At 33.5% G+C, this 18,643-nt stretch overlaps 2 protein-coding genes and 1 long non-coding RNA gene across 4 annotated transcripts; 2 read left to right on the top strand and 1 right to left on the bottom strand.

Moving 5' to 3' along the window:
• Positions 1-1,205: 1,205 nt before the first annotated feature.
• On the top strand, positions 1,206-1,688 carry LOC141665642 (uncharacterized). Its single transcript, XM_074471629.1, has one exon. The coding sequence runs from the start codon at positions 1,206-1,208 to the stop codon at positions 1,686-1,688; it is 483 nt and encodes a 160-aa protein (XP_074327730.1).
• On the top strand, positions 1,689-4,117 carry LOC141667476 (uncharacterized). Its single transcript, XM_074473993.1, has one exon. It carries the CDS (start codon positions 2,406-2,408, stop codon positions 3,882-3,884), a length of 1,479 nt encoding a protein of 492 aa, XP_074330094.1. The 5' UTR covers positions 1,689-2,405; the 3' UTR covers positions 3,885-4,117.
• Positions 4,118-4,228: 111 nt separating this feature from the next.
• On the bottom strand, positions 4,229-8,175 carry LOC141667477 (uncharacterized). Of its 2 annotated transcripts, none has more exons than XR_012552639.1 (6): positions 8,060-8,175; positions 7,334-7,421; positions 6,650-6,810; positions 5,450-5,531; positions 5,293-5,352; positions 4,229-4,619 (listed from the first exon to the last, which is right to left on the bottom strand). It is a non-coding gene; the product is annotated as an uncharacterized LOC141667477 (long non-coding RNA). The 2 variants fall into 2 exon arrangements; XR_012552640.1 differs by lacking the exon at positions 8,060-8,175 and adding an exon at positions 7,519-7,889.
• Positions 8,176-18,643: the final 10,468 nt, after the last annotated feature.

Here is an 18,643-nt window from a genome sequence, read left to right as displayed (position 1 = left end):
GAAGCATATTCAGCTGAGATATCACCTTAGAAGAGAGTTGATAAGTAAAGCTACTTTGTCCTTGAAAAAAATCCTTGGTTCAAAAAATCGTGCAGATATGTTGACTAAGGTGGTTACGAATGAAAAATTGAAGCTTTGCGTAGAAGGCGCTGCACTGGTAAGAGTTATAGATTGAAGAATTGATTTTACTAGATTTACAAGAGTGAAGTGAAGATTGGCAAGACTACAAGTGGATGATTGTTGGGTTTATGGAGTCTATTAATTAAGTCCATGAAAATAGAATATTCAGATTCAGATTAGTTTATGAATTAGTCTACTTTTCAGATTTTGACTATAATTTTGATTTGGCCCTAATTTCTTCTCTTATAAATACTCATGTAATTGTAAAATCATAACACAACGAATTATGAGATATCTATACAAAATTAGTACAGCTTGTGGAGTAGAAATTTCCGAACCATGTAAATTTTTGTCTTGTGTGATTGTCGTTTATTTTTTTGTTCTTATTTATTCGTTTTGGGTTTTGCTTTCGCTATTGTATACCCACGTCGGAGGAGCAGCCCGCACACCGGAATTATCAAAAACATTATTTTGGAAAAAAAATTGATAAACAATTCGGGTAAGTAACACAATACTTAATAATTTAACTAGTTTTCAGATCGTAAGATCGGAGATTGGAACCCAAGTTAGTTAGACTAAAACTTGACTCATTTAATGCACCAGTCGAATCAAAATACAGGTTCCATAAATTTCATGTATGAAGATTCGATTAGAAAATAAAAAAATTAAGCTTGAACTTGATTGTTAAACTTTGGATGGAACTCTCTCCCCTCCATTTTGTTAACTAAAATGAATATATTTGGAAACATTTGAAATGTATGTTTTGTTTGGAATCAACTTCTTCGGGTGAAACCAGCGCCAAGAAGATGATAAACAGATGTTTACCAAAATCAAAGACATGCCAGTATTCAAATGTCAAATTGCAAGTGCATTATCCCTTCACCCCCAAGTCTAATCCCTTGCCCGCAAATGCAATACCACATTGCTTTGAACGTTTCCAACACACTCTTACTTCATTGCTACTCCAAAACTACATACTTAAAGCAAATGAAATTTTAATATATAACATAACCAATCAATGAATTGATTTTCCCATAACTTTATTCCTAGCTCAAATGATCAGCACCAGCACCACCACCCATATCATGGCCTTAGATGGCATAGTAAATGTGAACTCCCTCTTCACATTAGCCCTCTTCCTCGGCCTCACGTTCAATCCATCCGATCCCTCCTACACGCTCGTCGACTCCAAATCTTGCAGAGCTAGCACCTCAATGGCGGAATATCTGGTTACTTTCCACGTCTACTCGTTTAGTTCCTTCCTTTTCTCTAGCCTCATCGCTTCGAGCCTTAAACTAGCCATAAGAAATGCCAAAGATGGAAACAATGATATAGAGGTGAACGTAAATGTGAAGATCCTTCGGATAGGAATTTTGGCATCTGCGGCTGGATCAGCGTCAGGCTGTGTTTTTTTGATGTTGGCTTTGGTGAACTTGGTTCAAATTAAGCTCGGGATATTATCTTGTTGGAACTGGTACACTTATTCAGCTATTGGTCCGTTGGTTACATTAGCACCTTTGGCACTACTTATCTACATAGGTGTTGTGCTACATGCCTTCACTCGTTAGATAAAACATGTAGAATCATTCAATTCTAAAGAACAATATAACCTTAATTACGGATTTTGAAGGTTGTGCTTGTCACGATAGATAGATAATTGTCTAATATTTATCAACTAAGCTACGAGTTCGAATTCTGGAAATAATACTTCTGTGATGAATAAGGTAAGGTATGGCAATGTAGTGACTAGTGAGAGTATATTTCCCAGACCCAGACTCTTCTCCTGACAAAAGTTTAGAATAAAATCAAGGCCCCAGCCTACAATTTAGAGAAATCTCACACTTGGCTTAAATTTCTCCTGTCAATAGTGTATAGAATTAGAGGGGTTTCTCTGAAATTCAATCATTAAGTAAAACTTTCTTTGAATAAGGAATTAAAAATTGAGCTTGGAGCCTCCATATTTCAATTGCTTAATAACTGGCCTTTCCTCTGTTATATTGTTCAGAATGAGTAAAAATATAAGCAAATACTACTATTTTACTAGTATAACTTCAAGTCACCTTACAAATTCTGTTTTTCAGACAGGGATTGTTAGTTTAGCTTCTTGAATATTTTTTTAATTTTTTTTTCTGCTCCTATCTAAAATCCATGTGCAACTTCACCCAATCCCAAGAAACAGGGGAAGAAAATTGTAAACTACATAATGTTTAAAGATCCCATTTTGAAACTCTGATCCATTTATTCTTCAACCTTAAGTAGATCTCAGTTTCAGGATTTTAGATCAAATGGCAAAAGTTCAAGCCACAACTTCAAGATTTCGCTACTTGTGCTACATCCTAGTTTATTTATCTACCTTCTCATCTATTTCATTTTTCTACTGGTCCTACTCTTCCGATTTCCATGTCGGAAACATGTTTGGAATTGATAAACAACTCAGCATTAACCTTTTAACCTATTCCTCCGCTTGGAACAACCTCAATTTTCCATCAACACCACCACAGAAACTCCTTAAAATAGCCCTCTTTGTCAAGAAATGGGCAATCAAAGGTCGCGCTGGAGGTCTTGAACGCCACGCCTTAACACTCCACCTTGCCCTCGCTAAACGAGGCCATGAGCTTCATGTCTTCACCACTTCACCTCCAAACACTAGTTTCCCCGAATACCCTACGATCAAAAGTTTATTTTTTCACCTCACAAAGCCAACCGCTGCAGGCTATCTTGATCAAGCTTCCGTTTGGAATCAATTTGTGAAGCAAAATTCGACTGGGAAACCATTTGATGTCATACACACTGAAAGTGTGGGATTGAGGTATACAAGGTCCAGAAATTTAAGCAACTTAGCTGTGAGTTGGCATGGAATTGCATATGAGTCCATACATTCCGATATCATACAAGAGCTTTTACGGAGTCCTGAAGACTCGCGTAATCAAGCAATAACTGAAAGGACTACAAAGGTTGTTGAAGAGGTTAAGTTTTTTCCAAACTACGCCCATCATGTGGCTACCAGTGATCATGCTGGAGATGTCTTGAGAAGGATCTACATGATACCAGAAGAACGTATCCATATTATTCTCAATGGCATCGACCAAGAGATATTTAAGCCGGATTCAGACATGGGTAATGATTTTAAGAAAAAGGTTGGAATTTCAGATCCTAAAAAACTTGTTTTTGGAATTGCAGGGAGGTTAGTTAAGGATAAAGGACACCCTTTGATGCATGAAGCTCTAAAGCAGATATTCTTGGAAAATTCTGCATTCCGAGATGATGTGATTGTTCTGGTTGCTGGAGATGGTCCATGGGGTGCCAGATATAAAGATCTTGGGACAAATTTGCTGGTCCTAGGGCCACTTGAACAAGCTCAACTGGCGAGTTTCTATAATGCAATTGACATATTTGTTAATCCGACACTCCGAGCTCAGGGTTTAGATCACACATTGTTAGAAGCAATTCTTTCTGGTAAGCCTGTAATGGCTACGAAGCTTGCCAGCATTACAGGGTCTGTGATTGTTGGTGAGGAAGTGGGCTATACGTTTTCGCCTACTGTGAGTTCTCTGAAACAATCACTTTACAAAGTCTGGAAAGATGGTAAGCAAAACATACAGGAAAAAGGGAAGTTGTCAAAAGAAAGGGGATTGAATCTGTTCACTGCCACTAAAATGGCAGCTTGTTATGAAAGATTGTTTCTATGCATCTCATATGATACTAAGACATTTCATGAGTATTGTCAATACGAACCTCGTCAAGGTCACGGGTTGATCAGTTAATTCCTGATATTTGTAATTTCTTACTAATTTATCAATTTATGAGCTATTAAGGTACTAGGTGCGCCAGGACACCATTGCTACAATCCGTTGCGGAGCAACCAATACAGCGACCATTTAGAACTCCTCAAATCTTCTGCAGTTTCTATGTTCAGGGCATTGCTTAGCAAATAATAGAGCCATTCATATATTTGAACTTCTCTGTCTAGTTGGATAATGGATATATGTTGGCTCGAGTTTCTTCGTACCAGACAGGACTGAATTTCATAAACAAAATTTTTCTTATTTTTATATTGCGATATGTATTTGAAACTTTCTTCAAACATACAACTGCAGCATAAAAATCCTCCTAAACTATGTATAACATAAACTGAACATTGATTTTTTAACATCACAGAATATTCCGACATCTTATTCTTACACTTTTGTAGCATAGCAAGTCCAAAAGATACACCGCTGCTACTATTATTTTACAATGAACTAATTTTGTAACTTGAGGATAAAACACTGGTCAAGTTACATCTGAAAACTGAACAGATTAACATTATATGATGGCTTAAGATCACTCTCATGCAAAAAGCCAGTAGGGATATATATTTAAACCATGTACTAACAGAAGAATGTCTTTAACACGACATCCATCCATGCAACCACCTACAAGATACTGCAGCGCTATGCCGCTATCCATATATCCACATCAGGTTAATCCATAAAGAAACAGTAGGCTTGGTGAATTTCCTGCAAGATTCCAGAGAAAATAAATATCAATCTAACGGATGAACGCATTATGCCGCTAAGAAAATGTATTAATACTTAGAACTAAGAACATTTGCTTGACAACAGATAATACAATTTTATTTTCTTCTAAAGTGAAAAAGATCACATTTCATCAGGAGTTTGCATTTTGTAATGTATAACTCCTATCCACCCAAGGAAAAAAGTTGAAGAAGACAAAAAACAGTATTATTTACTTCATGCCAACTAATATAGCAAAACATTTTGGATTATGTTAAAGTTAGGAGCAAAACTAGTGTATGATTAGACAACCCATCGTTAAAACTTTAACAAAGGCAAAATTGAGTGAACAAAGATTAAGTTATCTCGTTAAAACACCAAACAGTATAACAAAGGAAAGGAGACAGCTTTAGTAATTCATTCTTCTACAATGCTAAGAAAAAGGAGATCAAATTTAAGTCAGATCCAAAATAAACTATAAATCTGTACCTAATACAAGATCTATTAGAAAATTTACGACATTTATAAATAGCTTCATATCCCATTTATATATTAATTAGTTGAAGACAATAAAAAACTATGTACAAAATGTGTATAGTTCTTCCAAGTCGATAATTGCTAAAACAAAAACACAAAGCATTTAACACCAAAGATGGATTTTCCGAAACTTAGATACCTAGCAAATAGAGGAGACTCGCATGCCTTCCAAAGACTAATTTTTAATAATAAAGTGACCCTGCATATAAACAAATAGAGATACTTAGTATAATTGAAATCTGTAACAGTATCTCGGTAATCCTGGTATTACATCAACCCATAATTAGGAACCTTACCTTCCCACCATTTAATGGTAGCAGCACCTTCGTCTTCAGTACACATTGCTTTAAGTTAGTCTCCATTCTCATCTTTGTTGAACTAATTCATCAAACAGAACTCTTATCGTTATGGTTTGTTAGATTTTTATAAATAAATGATAACTGATAAAAAGTATTATAAAAGAGTAAACTAAAACAAAACATAATTTTATTATCAGATGCCATGAGTTATATTAGAATATACTGTAATCCTCCTCTTTATATAGGTGTACATTCAACCAATACACCTAATAAATAGGTAACCCTAACCTTATCTAAAATTCAAAAACTACGTTATCTAATAAATATTTAAACTCTATTTTTAACAACCTAATCAAAATCAATCCAAAAAAACAATTCAAATAATTTTGAATTATTATTTCCAACACTCCCTCTTAATTCAAAATTTTTAAATTTGTTTGACCAGTGATGTACTTCCCATCACCTCCACCATTGTTGGAGAGCACTTCTCTCCACAATTTCTTTCGGGAGCACTTCTCTCCACAGTTTCATTCGGAAGCCCTTCTCTCCACAGTTTCATTTGGAAGCCCTTATCTCCACAGTTTCATTTGGGAGCCCTTCTCTCCACAATTTTTTATGGTGCACATAATCACCAATAACTCAAAAAAAAAATTGTATTTTTTTAAGTCCTGAGACACATTCTTTGTGAATCTCTAATCTATTTTTGTAACACCTTGAGACACATTCTTCTTAACAATACCATCCTTGCCTTCCATTGCCTTCCATTTCTTCATCGATACGCAGCAATTTTTTTTTTTGACGCCCAGTTACTCAATCGAACATAGCTCGGATACTATGTTAGATTTTTATAAATGAATGATAACTGATAAAAAGTATTCTAAAAGAGTAAACTAAAACAAAATATAATTTTATTATCAGATGCCATGAGTTATATTAGAATATGCTGTAATCCTCCTCTTTATATAGGTGTACATTCAACCAATACAACTAATAAATAGGTAACCCTAACCTTATCTAAAATTCAAAAACTACGTTATCTAATAAATATTTAAACTCTATTTTAACAACCTAATCAAAATCAATCCAAAAAAACAATTCAAATAATTTTGAATTATTATTTCCAACATGGTTTTATACTTTGGACTTAGTAGACCATATAAAACTGATAAACGAGGTTCCCTCAAATTGAAGACTTACAGAAGGATATGATTCTGAAGCTTGAGCACTTGAACTTTTGACATACATATCTTCTTGGCTACCATAGTATATAGATAAGCTCAAAGGACATGGATGTTCACTTCTTTGTTGAAAAGTCGATTTCTTTTCTATGTTAGCTTCACTATCCTGGAGAACATTCTCTGTTTTAAGATATCACTATACATTAGCATAAAACTTGCACACAAAAAGGATGTATAAACTGTCAAACAAAATGCTTAACTACGGCATGCAGAAACTTTTATTAAGCTTATACAAAGAGAAGTAATAATTGAGAAATTGAAAACATGTAATGTTGAAGAAAATTGAAAACATGTAACTTCCACAAGTTAAATGATTTTTTCAGCTTTCTTTCAATGTGCATATCTCGCTCATGGTATACGAATACGCAGATGAAGAAATGTGAATATAAATTACTAATAAAAAATATCTTGTGGAGACTGTAAAATTTTTTAGACACGATAGTCTGCTGATCTTCACAGGTGCATAAAATTGGTGCCAGAAATTAAATAAACGCAAGAAAGAATATTCATAAATAATAGATCTGTAAACACGTCTAAATACTTTTTTAACCCTGGAACTGAATGATTTCAAAGCAAGCCAACAATAAGTAGCACTACTAAACAAAACACTAGAGATTCGAGAAATTTTAATTACATAGCAGACCTTGCTTAGGGTTCCAGGCGTGAGTTCCAGTGTGATACATGCGCATTTGTCCTGTTAACACCGAACTAGTGGTGCTGTTCTGAGAATCCTGAAAACCGAATGAGAATTTAATTAAACAATTCAAAACGGACCTGCAGTTGAGTAATTTAATCTATAAGATAAATTAACATTCCAGCTGGATAAACCTAATGTAATTAAAGTTTGAGTCCATGCATCCTGCCTCAATAATCTATGCCACGTGCTTCTGATACTAAAGTGGTGTCGACGCAAAGAAAATGATAAAGATGAAATCCGGATACATGAATTTTGAGAAAGTTGGAAAATTGAGTAGAAACTATATGGTGAGTATGGAACCAATTATAGAATTTGGTAGAATTGGAAGCTGTGATCCCTTGTAAAATGAAAACAGTATATGGTGAGTATGTACATAAATTTGATAAGAGGATCTAACATTTAGAATATATATACAATCATGTTGACTAGAATTAAGAAAAATAAAGCTACCAGTCCTGGAAAAAAAATGTATGGAGCAATTCATATGTGTGTATATATAAAACAAGTATGTAGATGATTTCAAGGAAAGGCCATTAGTAAAATAAGGTCCAAATAAGTAAGTAAGAAATGTATTACCAGAGGGAGGGAGGGAGGGAGGGAGGGAGGGAGGGAGGGAGGGGGAGAGAGAGAGAGAGAGAGAGAGAGAGGAGAGAGAGGGTGAAAAGCACACACCTTGGAATTAGGGGAGAAAAGGGCAAGAACACTAGCAGGGGAATCAGGGTGTGGTTTAAGAACCAAAAATCTGATTGAGATAGGCTGATGAACAAGCTACTTGCTTTTCATTATTTGTCATTTTGAGAAAAAATGATAAAAATACCTCTTTTTTTAAATTTTGTGACAAGAATACCATTTTTTGGAATGTTTGGCCAAAAATACCTACCTAATACGCATTTTAAAATTGGGTATTACCAATACGCATTTTAGAAATGGGTAACTTGTATAAAAAAAAATTTAAAAAATTTTAAAAAAAATAATTATGGATACGCATTCGTGAGATGCGTATCATGCCTACGCATGTCAGGAATGCGTATCATGATTTTACTTTTTTTTTTTTTAAATAATACTCATTTGTCAAATACGTAATAGCATTGCCCATTTTTGAAATGTGTATTAAAAATGTATTTTTGGCCCTATCTTTTAAAAACGGGTATTCCTGTTACATTTTCTAAAAAAAAGGTATTTTTGGCCCCGATTCTCTATCAAATTTACTGATTAAAATCACCCCCATTTTGATTGCTGTTAACCCAACTCAAGATACCCTACAAAATCTGATGAGAAACAAGGTGACCCTGAAGAAATGAAAAAGATTAGGGGAACTTACGAGACCAAGTATTGAATATGCACCAGATTCCAACATATAACTCTTTATTAATTGTTACTCTCTCCGCCCCTCAATTTTTTACATTGGTGACGGGACTCGATACGCACTTTAATACTCTTATTAAATATAGTTACATAATTTGTTTTAAAATATTTATAAATTTTTTTAAAATATTTTTTCTTTTAAATAAAAATATAATGTTCAAACTTTTATAAAAAAAAGAAAATTTTAAAAATAAATTACGAAAGTAAACTTTATAATTACATTAAAATACGTGTCAAACATGTGAAAAAAACCGTAAAAAAATAAGAGGGATGGAGGCTAGAGTAATAAATTAAAATAAAGAGGGACCAGACACATATGCACATTAGCGCCCGTCAGAGGTAGCGGTTAGTGAGTGATATATTGCTCTCCTCCTCCTGCCAGAGCATCTCCGATAATAAATTATCAAGTTAGTTGTCAATTTTATCAAATTATTATATATATTAATATTTTATTTTCATTCAATTTTACATCAATTTGGTAACATTCTACTCCAATAGTTAGCAACCTTTAATTATTGTCTATGTGATCCCTTAAATTAAATTGTAAATGACTCATAAACTAAAAAAGACATTATTGATACAAACTTTTTATATTTGTATATGTATTTTAACCATTTTAGGAAGTTGCCAAGTTTTGGCAACCTTGGCAGACAATCTCTTGGCAATCATATAACTCCAATAGCTTGGCAACCAAGGGTTCATGCCACATAAGATATGGCAATCCCTTGGACAACCTCTATTAGAGATTCTCTTAAGGTTACAATATTCATACACGTGTATATACCGACTGTACTTTACACGCATCTTTTACGCTAAAATAAGCCTTCATGTCCAAAATGAAACTAGATTATGATGGTCAAAGTTCTAGATAACAAACAGATGTACCCCTCCGCCAGTGTTATAAAAGTCGGGAATCGGGGAAGATCGGTCGAGATTCCGATTTAGAATTAATTGAAAATCGAGGATTAATCGGAAGGATTAATCGGAGTAAAAATCGGATGTATTATAATATTAAATTATATTTAATATATTATTATGATTATATTAGTTATTTATTAATAAATATATATTTATTATATCATAATTTCTATAATTATTCATTTTAAAATTAATATAGTATTTTAATTTTAATAAATAATTCAATATACTGCAATAAAGAAAAATTCGTAAAAATAAATCGGATTTCAAAGATCGAATCGGTCGGATACTTTGTAGGGGATTAATCGGGGATTTTTAGAACACTGCCCTCCGGCCGCATTCAAAACACAAATTACGTATTACACATGCAACTTGGGAAATGTGCAACATACTTTATATTGTGACTTTTATTCTTGATAATTTGTAACTCCCGTAAATAAGACTATTCACCTGTACAATATTAAGGGGAGATACGGAGCATTAGTACAAATTACTTCTTTCTCTCCTTTGTCATTTCTTTATATTTATTATAAATTTTGTACGAAATGAAATGAGACAAATGAAATTGTGGGATATAAGGCCTGATTACTATTTCAGGCATTCTCTCAAAAATCTGAATTTAATTACCAGAAAATTTACTCTCGTGCGATGGATTAAGTCATTTTTCAATTTCTGATTGGTATGACTTGTATAGAAAGATTAGAAACACGTTTCATAGATGTTGTTACTATATACCTTTATGGATCACTTGATAGTAATATTTACATGAAAATCCCTGAATGATTAAAGATAGATGAACCCGGGACTCGATATTTAATTTATACTCGGTTAAATTACAAAATCATTATATGGCTTAAAATAGTATGGTCGTATGTGGTACAACAGACTTAGTGAATATTCATTGAATGATGGGTTTGTTAATAATCAAATGTGTCCATGAATGTTTATTAAAAGGTCACAAGTTGGTTTTGTCATTATTGATGTATACGTGGATAATTTAAATATTGTAGGTACTTCTGAAGATATTCCTAACGCTGCAACTTATTTGATAAATGAGTTTGAAATGAAAGATCTTGGTAAGACAAAATTTTGTTTAGGTATAGAGGTGGAGCACTTAACTTCAGGTATATTTGTTCATCAGTCCACTTCTACAGAAAAGATTCTTGATCGGTTCTACATGGACAAAACTCATCCATTAACGACACCAATGGTTGTTCGATCTCTGTTGAACAAGATTGAAATTGTATATATAACTCAACAATACTGGTATAAATAACTCAACATAGAACAAATGACTTGAAATAATCTATATTCCACTAGAATCAGTACAGATTGTTTATTAGGCATATACATGATGATTTTGGTAGCTACAGTAAAGAAGACGTCAACAGAGATTCGTATGAAATTCATTAACATGTTCAGGCAACGGAGAAATAAGGTTGAAGTCATTCAAAGCAGTTATCAAGATCAGTGTAAAGACCTCAAGGATTCTAAATGAGGTTGTTTGTATCTCGTAGAAGACTTGACAATGATTTGAAAAGATTATAGTACAAAGGCCTGAGAGCGGGACTAGTCAGCTGTGAACTAGACCATTGCACTAGTGTTAGTGATTCGTGAAAGGAAACTAAGTAATACCATTAGGAAGACTGTTAAGTGAGGATTCGTATCTGGATATGCAGGTTTTATGGTTTATACAAAGACTCAAGAGAGAAGACTTAAAGACAGGAAAGCTTTGGGGTTGCAATGCTCTACAGAAACTAAGTCAAAGTGATCACTCCCTTGTAGTAGGAGTCACCATGGCCAGCCAACCTATTATTATCAGAAGCAATATCCTGGAAATACAGTTCAATATCTCAGTATAGGAATTGGTCTTGACTTAGTAGGAGCATCTAGGAATAAACTAGAGAAAAAATAAAATCAAAGGTGTTTGATTTATACTCCAGGCGCCACTTACTGTATTTACAAGATAAGAAATCTTTTAAGGCATTTAGTTGCTACTACAAGGGCACAGAGAAGCATTCATGTGCAAGTGAGAATGAAATGAAATAGATTTAAGCTCCCTTGTGCTGATATGGCCCACAATTGAGTATTCCTAGGATTCCAAGGGAGTACATTCGCAACATAGCTCTCCCAAGGAGCCACTACTCGTTACTTAGCTACATTGTAGTGCAAGAATGATTCTAAGGCATGGATTGCTCATACTAGGAGCTTGTAATCGCCATCTACCTTACTAAGGACCTTCTATGCGCAACTTAGAATTAAAAGAAGTACCATGGGTCACAATTAACTCCATCTTAGCACCTAGTAATTACCACTTAGTTATTTGTTTAAGAAAAACTCTTCCAAGGTATCCCTAGTCGCAAGTAAGTCTTGATTCACTTCCTTGAAGTCGCCACTTATCCATGTCTTCAAGAAAGGACTTTCAACTACACCTTATGCGCAAGTTAGAATACCTTACAAAGAGAATAAGTACAAAGCTCTCTCCTGGTCTCTATTTAAAGGAATAATGAAGCTTCAGGGACGCAAGTAACATCAAAATGCAAGTTGTCAATTCAGAATGCTTGGTTCTAAAGAAGCCACGTGTTCTTTCTCTCTCCAGCCTACCTACCAGCTATATAAATAATTCAGATGCAATTGGAATTGTATCTCATCCACATTGAATATAGCGAAGCTCTTGCAAAATATATTCAGCACTTTGAAAAGCTTGATTTGACAAGGAGAGGTCATCCCCAATTTGATTCACACCATTTAAAGCCTTATTGGTGTACAAAACATGTCTGTATAATAACAACACTAAGTCACATTGATAACCCTAAGATGAAGTTATTTGATAATTAATTTTGTCTGTAAAATTGGTTAGAAGATTAGACTGGGGGATTTTTCTGTGAACAGATTCAAGCTAAGGAATAAACTCTTGAAGAAGATCAAGTCATGATCATGTCTCAGAGAAAAGTGTAGAAGCCTGGAGTTGAATAAAGCTGTTCTATGAAAAATGTTATAAGTCAAGATGTCGACAAATCACAGATCAAGTTATATCGAGAAGTCCAAAATGACTTGTAGAGAAGTCCAAAATGGCTTATAGAGAAGTCTCAGAGATATCGACAAGTCAAATGAAGATATAGAGAACTGGATATATCAACAAGTCATTTCTCATATAGAGATCTCAGAGATATCGATAAGTCAAATTGTGTATATAGAGATCTCAGAGATATCGACAAGTCATTTCTACATGTAGAGATCTCAGACATATCGACAAGTCATTTCACATGCAAAGATCTAGAGACCTCGACAAGTCAAGTATACCTATAGAGAATTAAGAGATATCGATAAGTCATTACATTTATCGATATGTCACTTCTCTATAGAACAAATTGGAGTTCTCGACATACTACCTCAAAATCAAAATACAAACAAGTTCAAGATTCAAGATTATCAGTCAACAAACAATTCATTCACTAAATTGGAAAGTCTACAAAGCAGCCTGAAGAATACAAGAACAAGGGCCAAGATTAACTGGACAAAGGATGGTCACAGACCTGCAAGATTCTACACAGTTTTGCTAACACCAGAAAAGGAAATAGACAAAGTTGCTTTAGAAATTGGTTTAGTATATTTTAGTGCAAGTTTTATAAAACCCGTGTTGCTAGTTTATAAAGCATGCACGGGTCACTAGTTCACAAGTAACAAACATATCTAGAATTTCTTGTATTCTCTCAAGATAGAAGCTGAGTTCTTATTTTCTTAAGGATATGGATTTGTAGCAAGACAAGCTTGAATAATATAATTAAGTTAGTTTTTGATATATTGTGTTTGTGTTCTTTTAAATTAAACATAATATCTATATTTATTAATCTACTTTGTTCAAACCATAATTTATAAAGCTTAAAATCCAAGAAACACATTCTACTATACGGATTTGGGAGAAGATTAAGATACTATCTGAGTGGACAGAGGAAGTTAGATCTAACCAAAGGAGAATCTTGGTGTCACAATATAAGGGTTTCATGGCTAAGCCTAAAGAAGGAATTACTGAGGTTTTTGAAAGTTTCAACAAGTTGATTAATGACTTGCAACTTTATGACAAATATTATGAAGCTGAAGAGGTTGACTGTGTTGTCCCTCAAATCCCGGGGTCTGGATTTGACGTCATCTGTGACGCCCTCCAAATCCGGGTCGAAAGTTTGGGGTTCACAACACATACACACAACATATAAACCCGCATATGAAATATTATATGCACTGACCCTTCTTTACACAACCATGGATCGCAACATGTTTAAGTATGAAAAAAGGCACAACCTTACCTTATATTACATCGTACCAAATCCTAACTAGTTCAACTTACAACTGATAATGAAATCAATCTTATAAACTTGTATAACTCAAAATTACAACATAAAGCTCCTGCTAGCTCGATCCAACTCAACATGGATCCTAGCTCGTACACTAGACTGGGAATCCTCGCTACCAACAATTTCCTTTTTAACTATAGAATAACATTAACAGTTTCGCAAGTGTGAGCTAACTAGCTCAGCAAGTCATAATAACAATAACTGAGGAATCAAGTTTCTTGTTAAGCAATTATTAGAATTGGATATTCACATTTAATTTTAAATACCAAGGTTAGGCTGATGATCAGTCACGCACTAACCCCGAGCAAGGCACACAACTCTACTCTATATACTGGATCCAAGGAACATACGGGCTTAATATAACCACCAATATGGTCTGACCATGAATCTGGTCCACATAAAAAACTATCCAATTTTAAACAATTCAATATGATAAACATTGTAATTCAATAAAACAAAATCATAATTAACATTGATAAAACATTTGTCTTAGAGCATAATGTAATTCATGAGTATCACCAGGGTATATCAAGGTATGTATGAAGAATGGATTCAAGCCCGTAGAAGAATCAGGTAATAAATAAACAATGGTTCAATAGTTATACAGGGTTTGGTTTTTTGATTTTATAAGGTGTTGTAGAATATATAAGTCTCTATATGTTCAAGAAATTCTTTTTTAGTGTTTGGTATATGATATATATGTATTTGTGGAGTAGTATCGTATTTATGTGGTTTAGTATCTTGGAAATCAACAATCAAGGGGCTACAAGGAATGAGGATTACAACTCAAATATCAAATGATATGATCAGGGTTTAGGGTTAAGCAACTCAACTATCACATTCTAACATATGGTATGTCTCAGGTATATTCAAAGCATTTGTAATATAAAATAACAACTGATCAGGGTATTTGCAAAATATCTCAAGAAAGTTTCAAAACACTTGCATTATCACAAATGATTTCCAAGTTCACTTGCACTCGTCTGACGGCAACAACCATTTGTTTTCCATTTCTCTGCCTCGCTTCCTCTGCTAAACATAACAATTAACTATCAGTGCTCAATCTCATATCATTCTGATCGTCACACGGACGTTACAAGCTTCTATATACCCTTCGTTTCATCCAAATCTGACGTACGGATTGAAAGTTATTCCTAAAATAGTCAAACAATATTCACATAAACATATTACAAATCATTCAGGTACCACGTAGCACATAGCACGCATGGTATTCGATAAAAATAATTTTTCAGAGAAGGTTCGGGGTTAAAATGATGTTTCTAGCATTTAATACGAATTTTTTAACATTTTTCAGAATTAAAATGAGTAAAGAATCATTTTTATAAATAAATAACAGGGTTCGAATACCAGAATTTGACTTTAAAATCATTTAATAATAATTATCGAGGCTTGAAAATAATTTAAAATAATATTTTAAAGCTCGAAACTATTTTTCAGGATTTTTAAATCAAAAGAAATAATTTAATCTAATTAAATAATCAATTAAAATTAATTAATAACTAATTAAATTAATTAATCAATTATTATTTAAATTAATTGATCAATTAATTAATTGATTATTAACTAAAATTAATTAACAAAATAATTCAGATTTATTTTTGAATTAAAAATAAATTTTGGAATTAAAAATAATAATTTTTGGAATTTTTAAACAACAAAAATCATTTTTTGAAATTAAAATAAACAAAATTATGATTTTTAAAAATTTTAGAAACAGAAATACTAAATTTACAAGTTTTTAAAACATGAATATAAGTTTCGTAAATCAGGGAAACTTCCAGGGGCCAAACCGTAATTTGACACCCTGGTCTTCTTCCCCGACTATTCCCGTCGGCAGGACTCCATGACGGCCATGGAGCTTTTCCGGTGGCCGTAAACTCCGCAGAAATACACAAAAATTTACAGGGGTTGTTCTCATTGCTTCTAGAAACACATCCATGCAATTATTTTTATCAAACAACTCAGAATTTGGCTGGAAAATCCGGTTAAACTTCCCGCCGTCGTCGAGTTTTAAACTCCGGCGAGGCTCTTCCGGTTACCCTCCGTTTATCACACATATATCATTCAATTCATTTTTCAACAATCTATTCAATGTTGTAAACTAATTAAGCTAATAAACCCTAGGTTAAACACGCCCAAATTTTAATCAGGGATTAAACCCTAAATTTTAAATCCGAGAATCAAATGATGATTTCTCTTTGATATGAAATCCAAATATAGTCATATGATATACCAAATTGACTAGAATCTCATGATCTACAACATGCAATCATCAAATCAACAAATAACATCAAAATCAAAAATTCATAATTTAATCATAATTAATTCAGAAATAAAGAAAATTATAGAAAATTACCAGTTGATTCTGTGAAATAGGTTATGAAACTTGATTGTACTCTCTGAGACCTTCATTCTGGTTACTTGAACATAAAAATCCAAGTTCGATAACGCCTTCAAATCTCCGTTTGATTATGAAGAACACGATGAATTTTAGGGTTTTTCTCTGAAAATTATATAATTTTACCGTTTAATTGTTTTTATCTATACAAAATAAAATACAGTAAGGGCTATTTATATTTACAGAATATTAGTACCCCGTTGGATCATATTTGATATAAAAATAGAATACTCAATCGCTAAGTATTAATAAAACTGATTCAATTTGGTATCGATTTTAGGATAATTATCAAAACCAAGGTTTTTGCAAATACAGTCTTGGTCTCAGTGCTTTGGTTACACGAATTACCAGAATATAATATAATAGTTTAATCAAAATATTCCGTTTTTCAAAAATACGGGTTTTATCAGTTTACCGAAACGAAGATAGTATCGTAAAATTTGTAACGAGAATCGTACGGGTAAAACGGTACTCCTGATCGAAAAATTTAAAACATAGAAAATGCTCGAAATAATCAAATTAGGCTAGAAAGGAGTTTTTCCGAGACTTCCGAGTTGTAAAAACGTAAAACGGTTAAAGTTGGACAATTCCCGATTATTCAAAATAATTTATAATAACTAAAAAATAATTTATTAAATCTATGAATCCTTTGTAAAATCATATAACAACCTAAAAATTAATAGAAAATATCAAAATAATTTATACATTATTTTAGACATATAAAAATTAAAATTCACATTTTCAATCACATATAAACATCAAACACATATATCAATTAACACATTATTCACCAAAAATTCATATATTAATCACATAATATTCATTTATTGACAAAAACGATGACACGTTATATCCCGGATATTATATCCTTCCCTCCCTTAAAAGGATTATGTCCTCAGAATCACCTAAACAAACAGATGAAGGTACTTTTGAAGCATATCACTTTCTAACTCACAGGTTGACTCTTCAACCTTTGGGTTTCTCCACAATATTTTTACTACATTTACAACTTTATTCCTTAACTCTCTCTCTCTCTCCCTCCCTCTCTCTCTCTCTCTCTCTCTCTTTTAGAATCTCTATTGCATTTTCAATATATGATCAATCTTCCTGAAGTTCTATCGTGTAACGCCCCCAAATCCGGGGTCGGGAATTCGGGTTGTCACGAGTTCCATTTCCCTTATCAGTACTTAATCTTAACAGTCAACCCACTACTGAGTACTGTGACCCCAAAATATACACACACACACACCACAAGTTATAGTCTCAGAGATGAATACCCAAAGATATCACAAGTCCTTATATTCCACAATTATAAACCGTTACACCTTAAAAAGGTTTCTGAATAATTTTGCATTTCTTTGCCATTATTACAATTCATATAGGTACATAAGTCTGGTAAATTTCCGGGAAAAATCAAAGTGTTCGGATTTGGATTCTGACGATCTTTACATACACTTATATACCACATAGAGTACTAATAATATCTCAGAAGATCAATAAAAGAACCCCTACATAGTGTGGCATGAAAAATTTTCTTATTCAGCATAATCAGCAAAACACTATTCATAAGGGTTTCAAAAATTCCAAAATTTGGGGTTATTACAGTCTCCCCTCCTTAAAAGGATTCCGTCCCGGAATCAGATAGAAAATGAATAGGGATACTTTCTTAGTATTGCACTTTCTAACTCTCAAGTAAATTTTTCCACATTGTGGTTCTTCCATCAAACTCTGAATAGTTTGATAACCCTTCTCCTAAGCACTTGTTCCTTTTTCAATCTATAACCCTTCCTGGTTGCTCCATATAGGTTACGTCTGGTTGCATGTCTATGCGCTCATATGCCCCTATTTATCTGGCATCCGAATTACACTTCCTTAACATTGATACCTGAAAACACGTTATGACTTGCTACATGTTCGGGGGTAGGGCTAGCTCGTATGCTAACTTCCCAATACGTCTTAATACCTCAAAGGGTCCAACAATTCGTAAGCTTATCTTTCCTTTCTTTTTGAACCTCATCAATCCTTTCCAAGGGATACCTTTAACATTACTAGGTCCCCTATTTCCTATTATTTGTCCTTTCGTGTCAAATCAACATACTTTTTATGTCCATCTTGGGCTACTACCAGCCGTCCTCTGATTAGATCTATCATACCCTTGGTCCTTTGGACCACTGCTGGTCCGAGCATCTTGCGCTCTGCAAC

The sequence above is a fragment of the Apium graveolens genome, chromosome 6, assembly GCF_009905375.1.
Source record: "Apium graveolens cultivar Ventura chromosome 6, ASM990537v1, whole genome shotgun sequence".
Taxonomy (NCBI): domain Eukaryota; kingdom Viridiplantae; phylum Streptophyta; class Magnoliopsida; order Apiales; family Apiaceae; genus Apium; species Apium graveolens.
This window is presented reverse-complemented; position numbering and strand designations above follow the sequence as displayed.

What these genes read in the sequence shown, in the direction of transcription:
- LOC141665642 (XM_074471629.1), top strand. Translation starts at nt 1,206, where the DNA reads ATGGCCTTAGATGGCATAGTAAATGTGAACTCCCTCTTCACATTAGCC.
- LOC141667476 (XM_074473993.1), top strand. Translation starts at nt 2,406, where the DNA reads ATGGCAAAAGTTCAAGCCACAACTTCAAGATTTCGCTACTTGTGCTAC.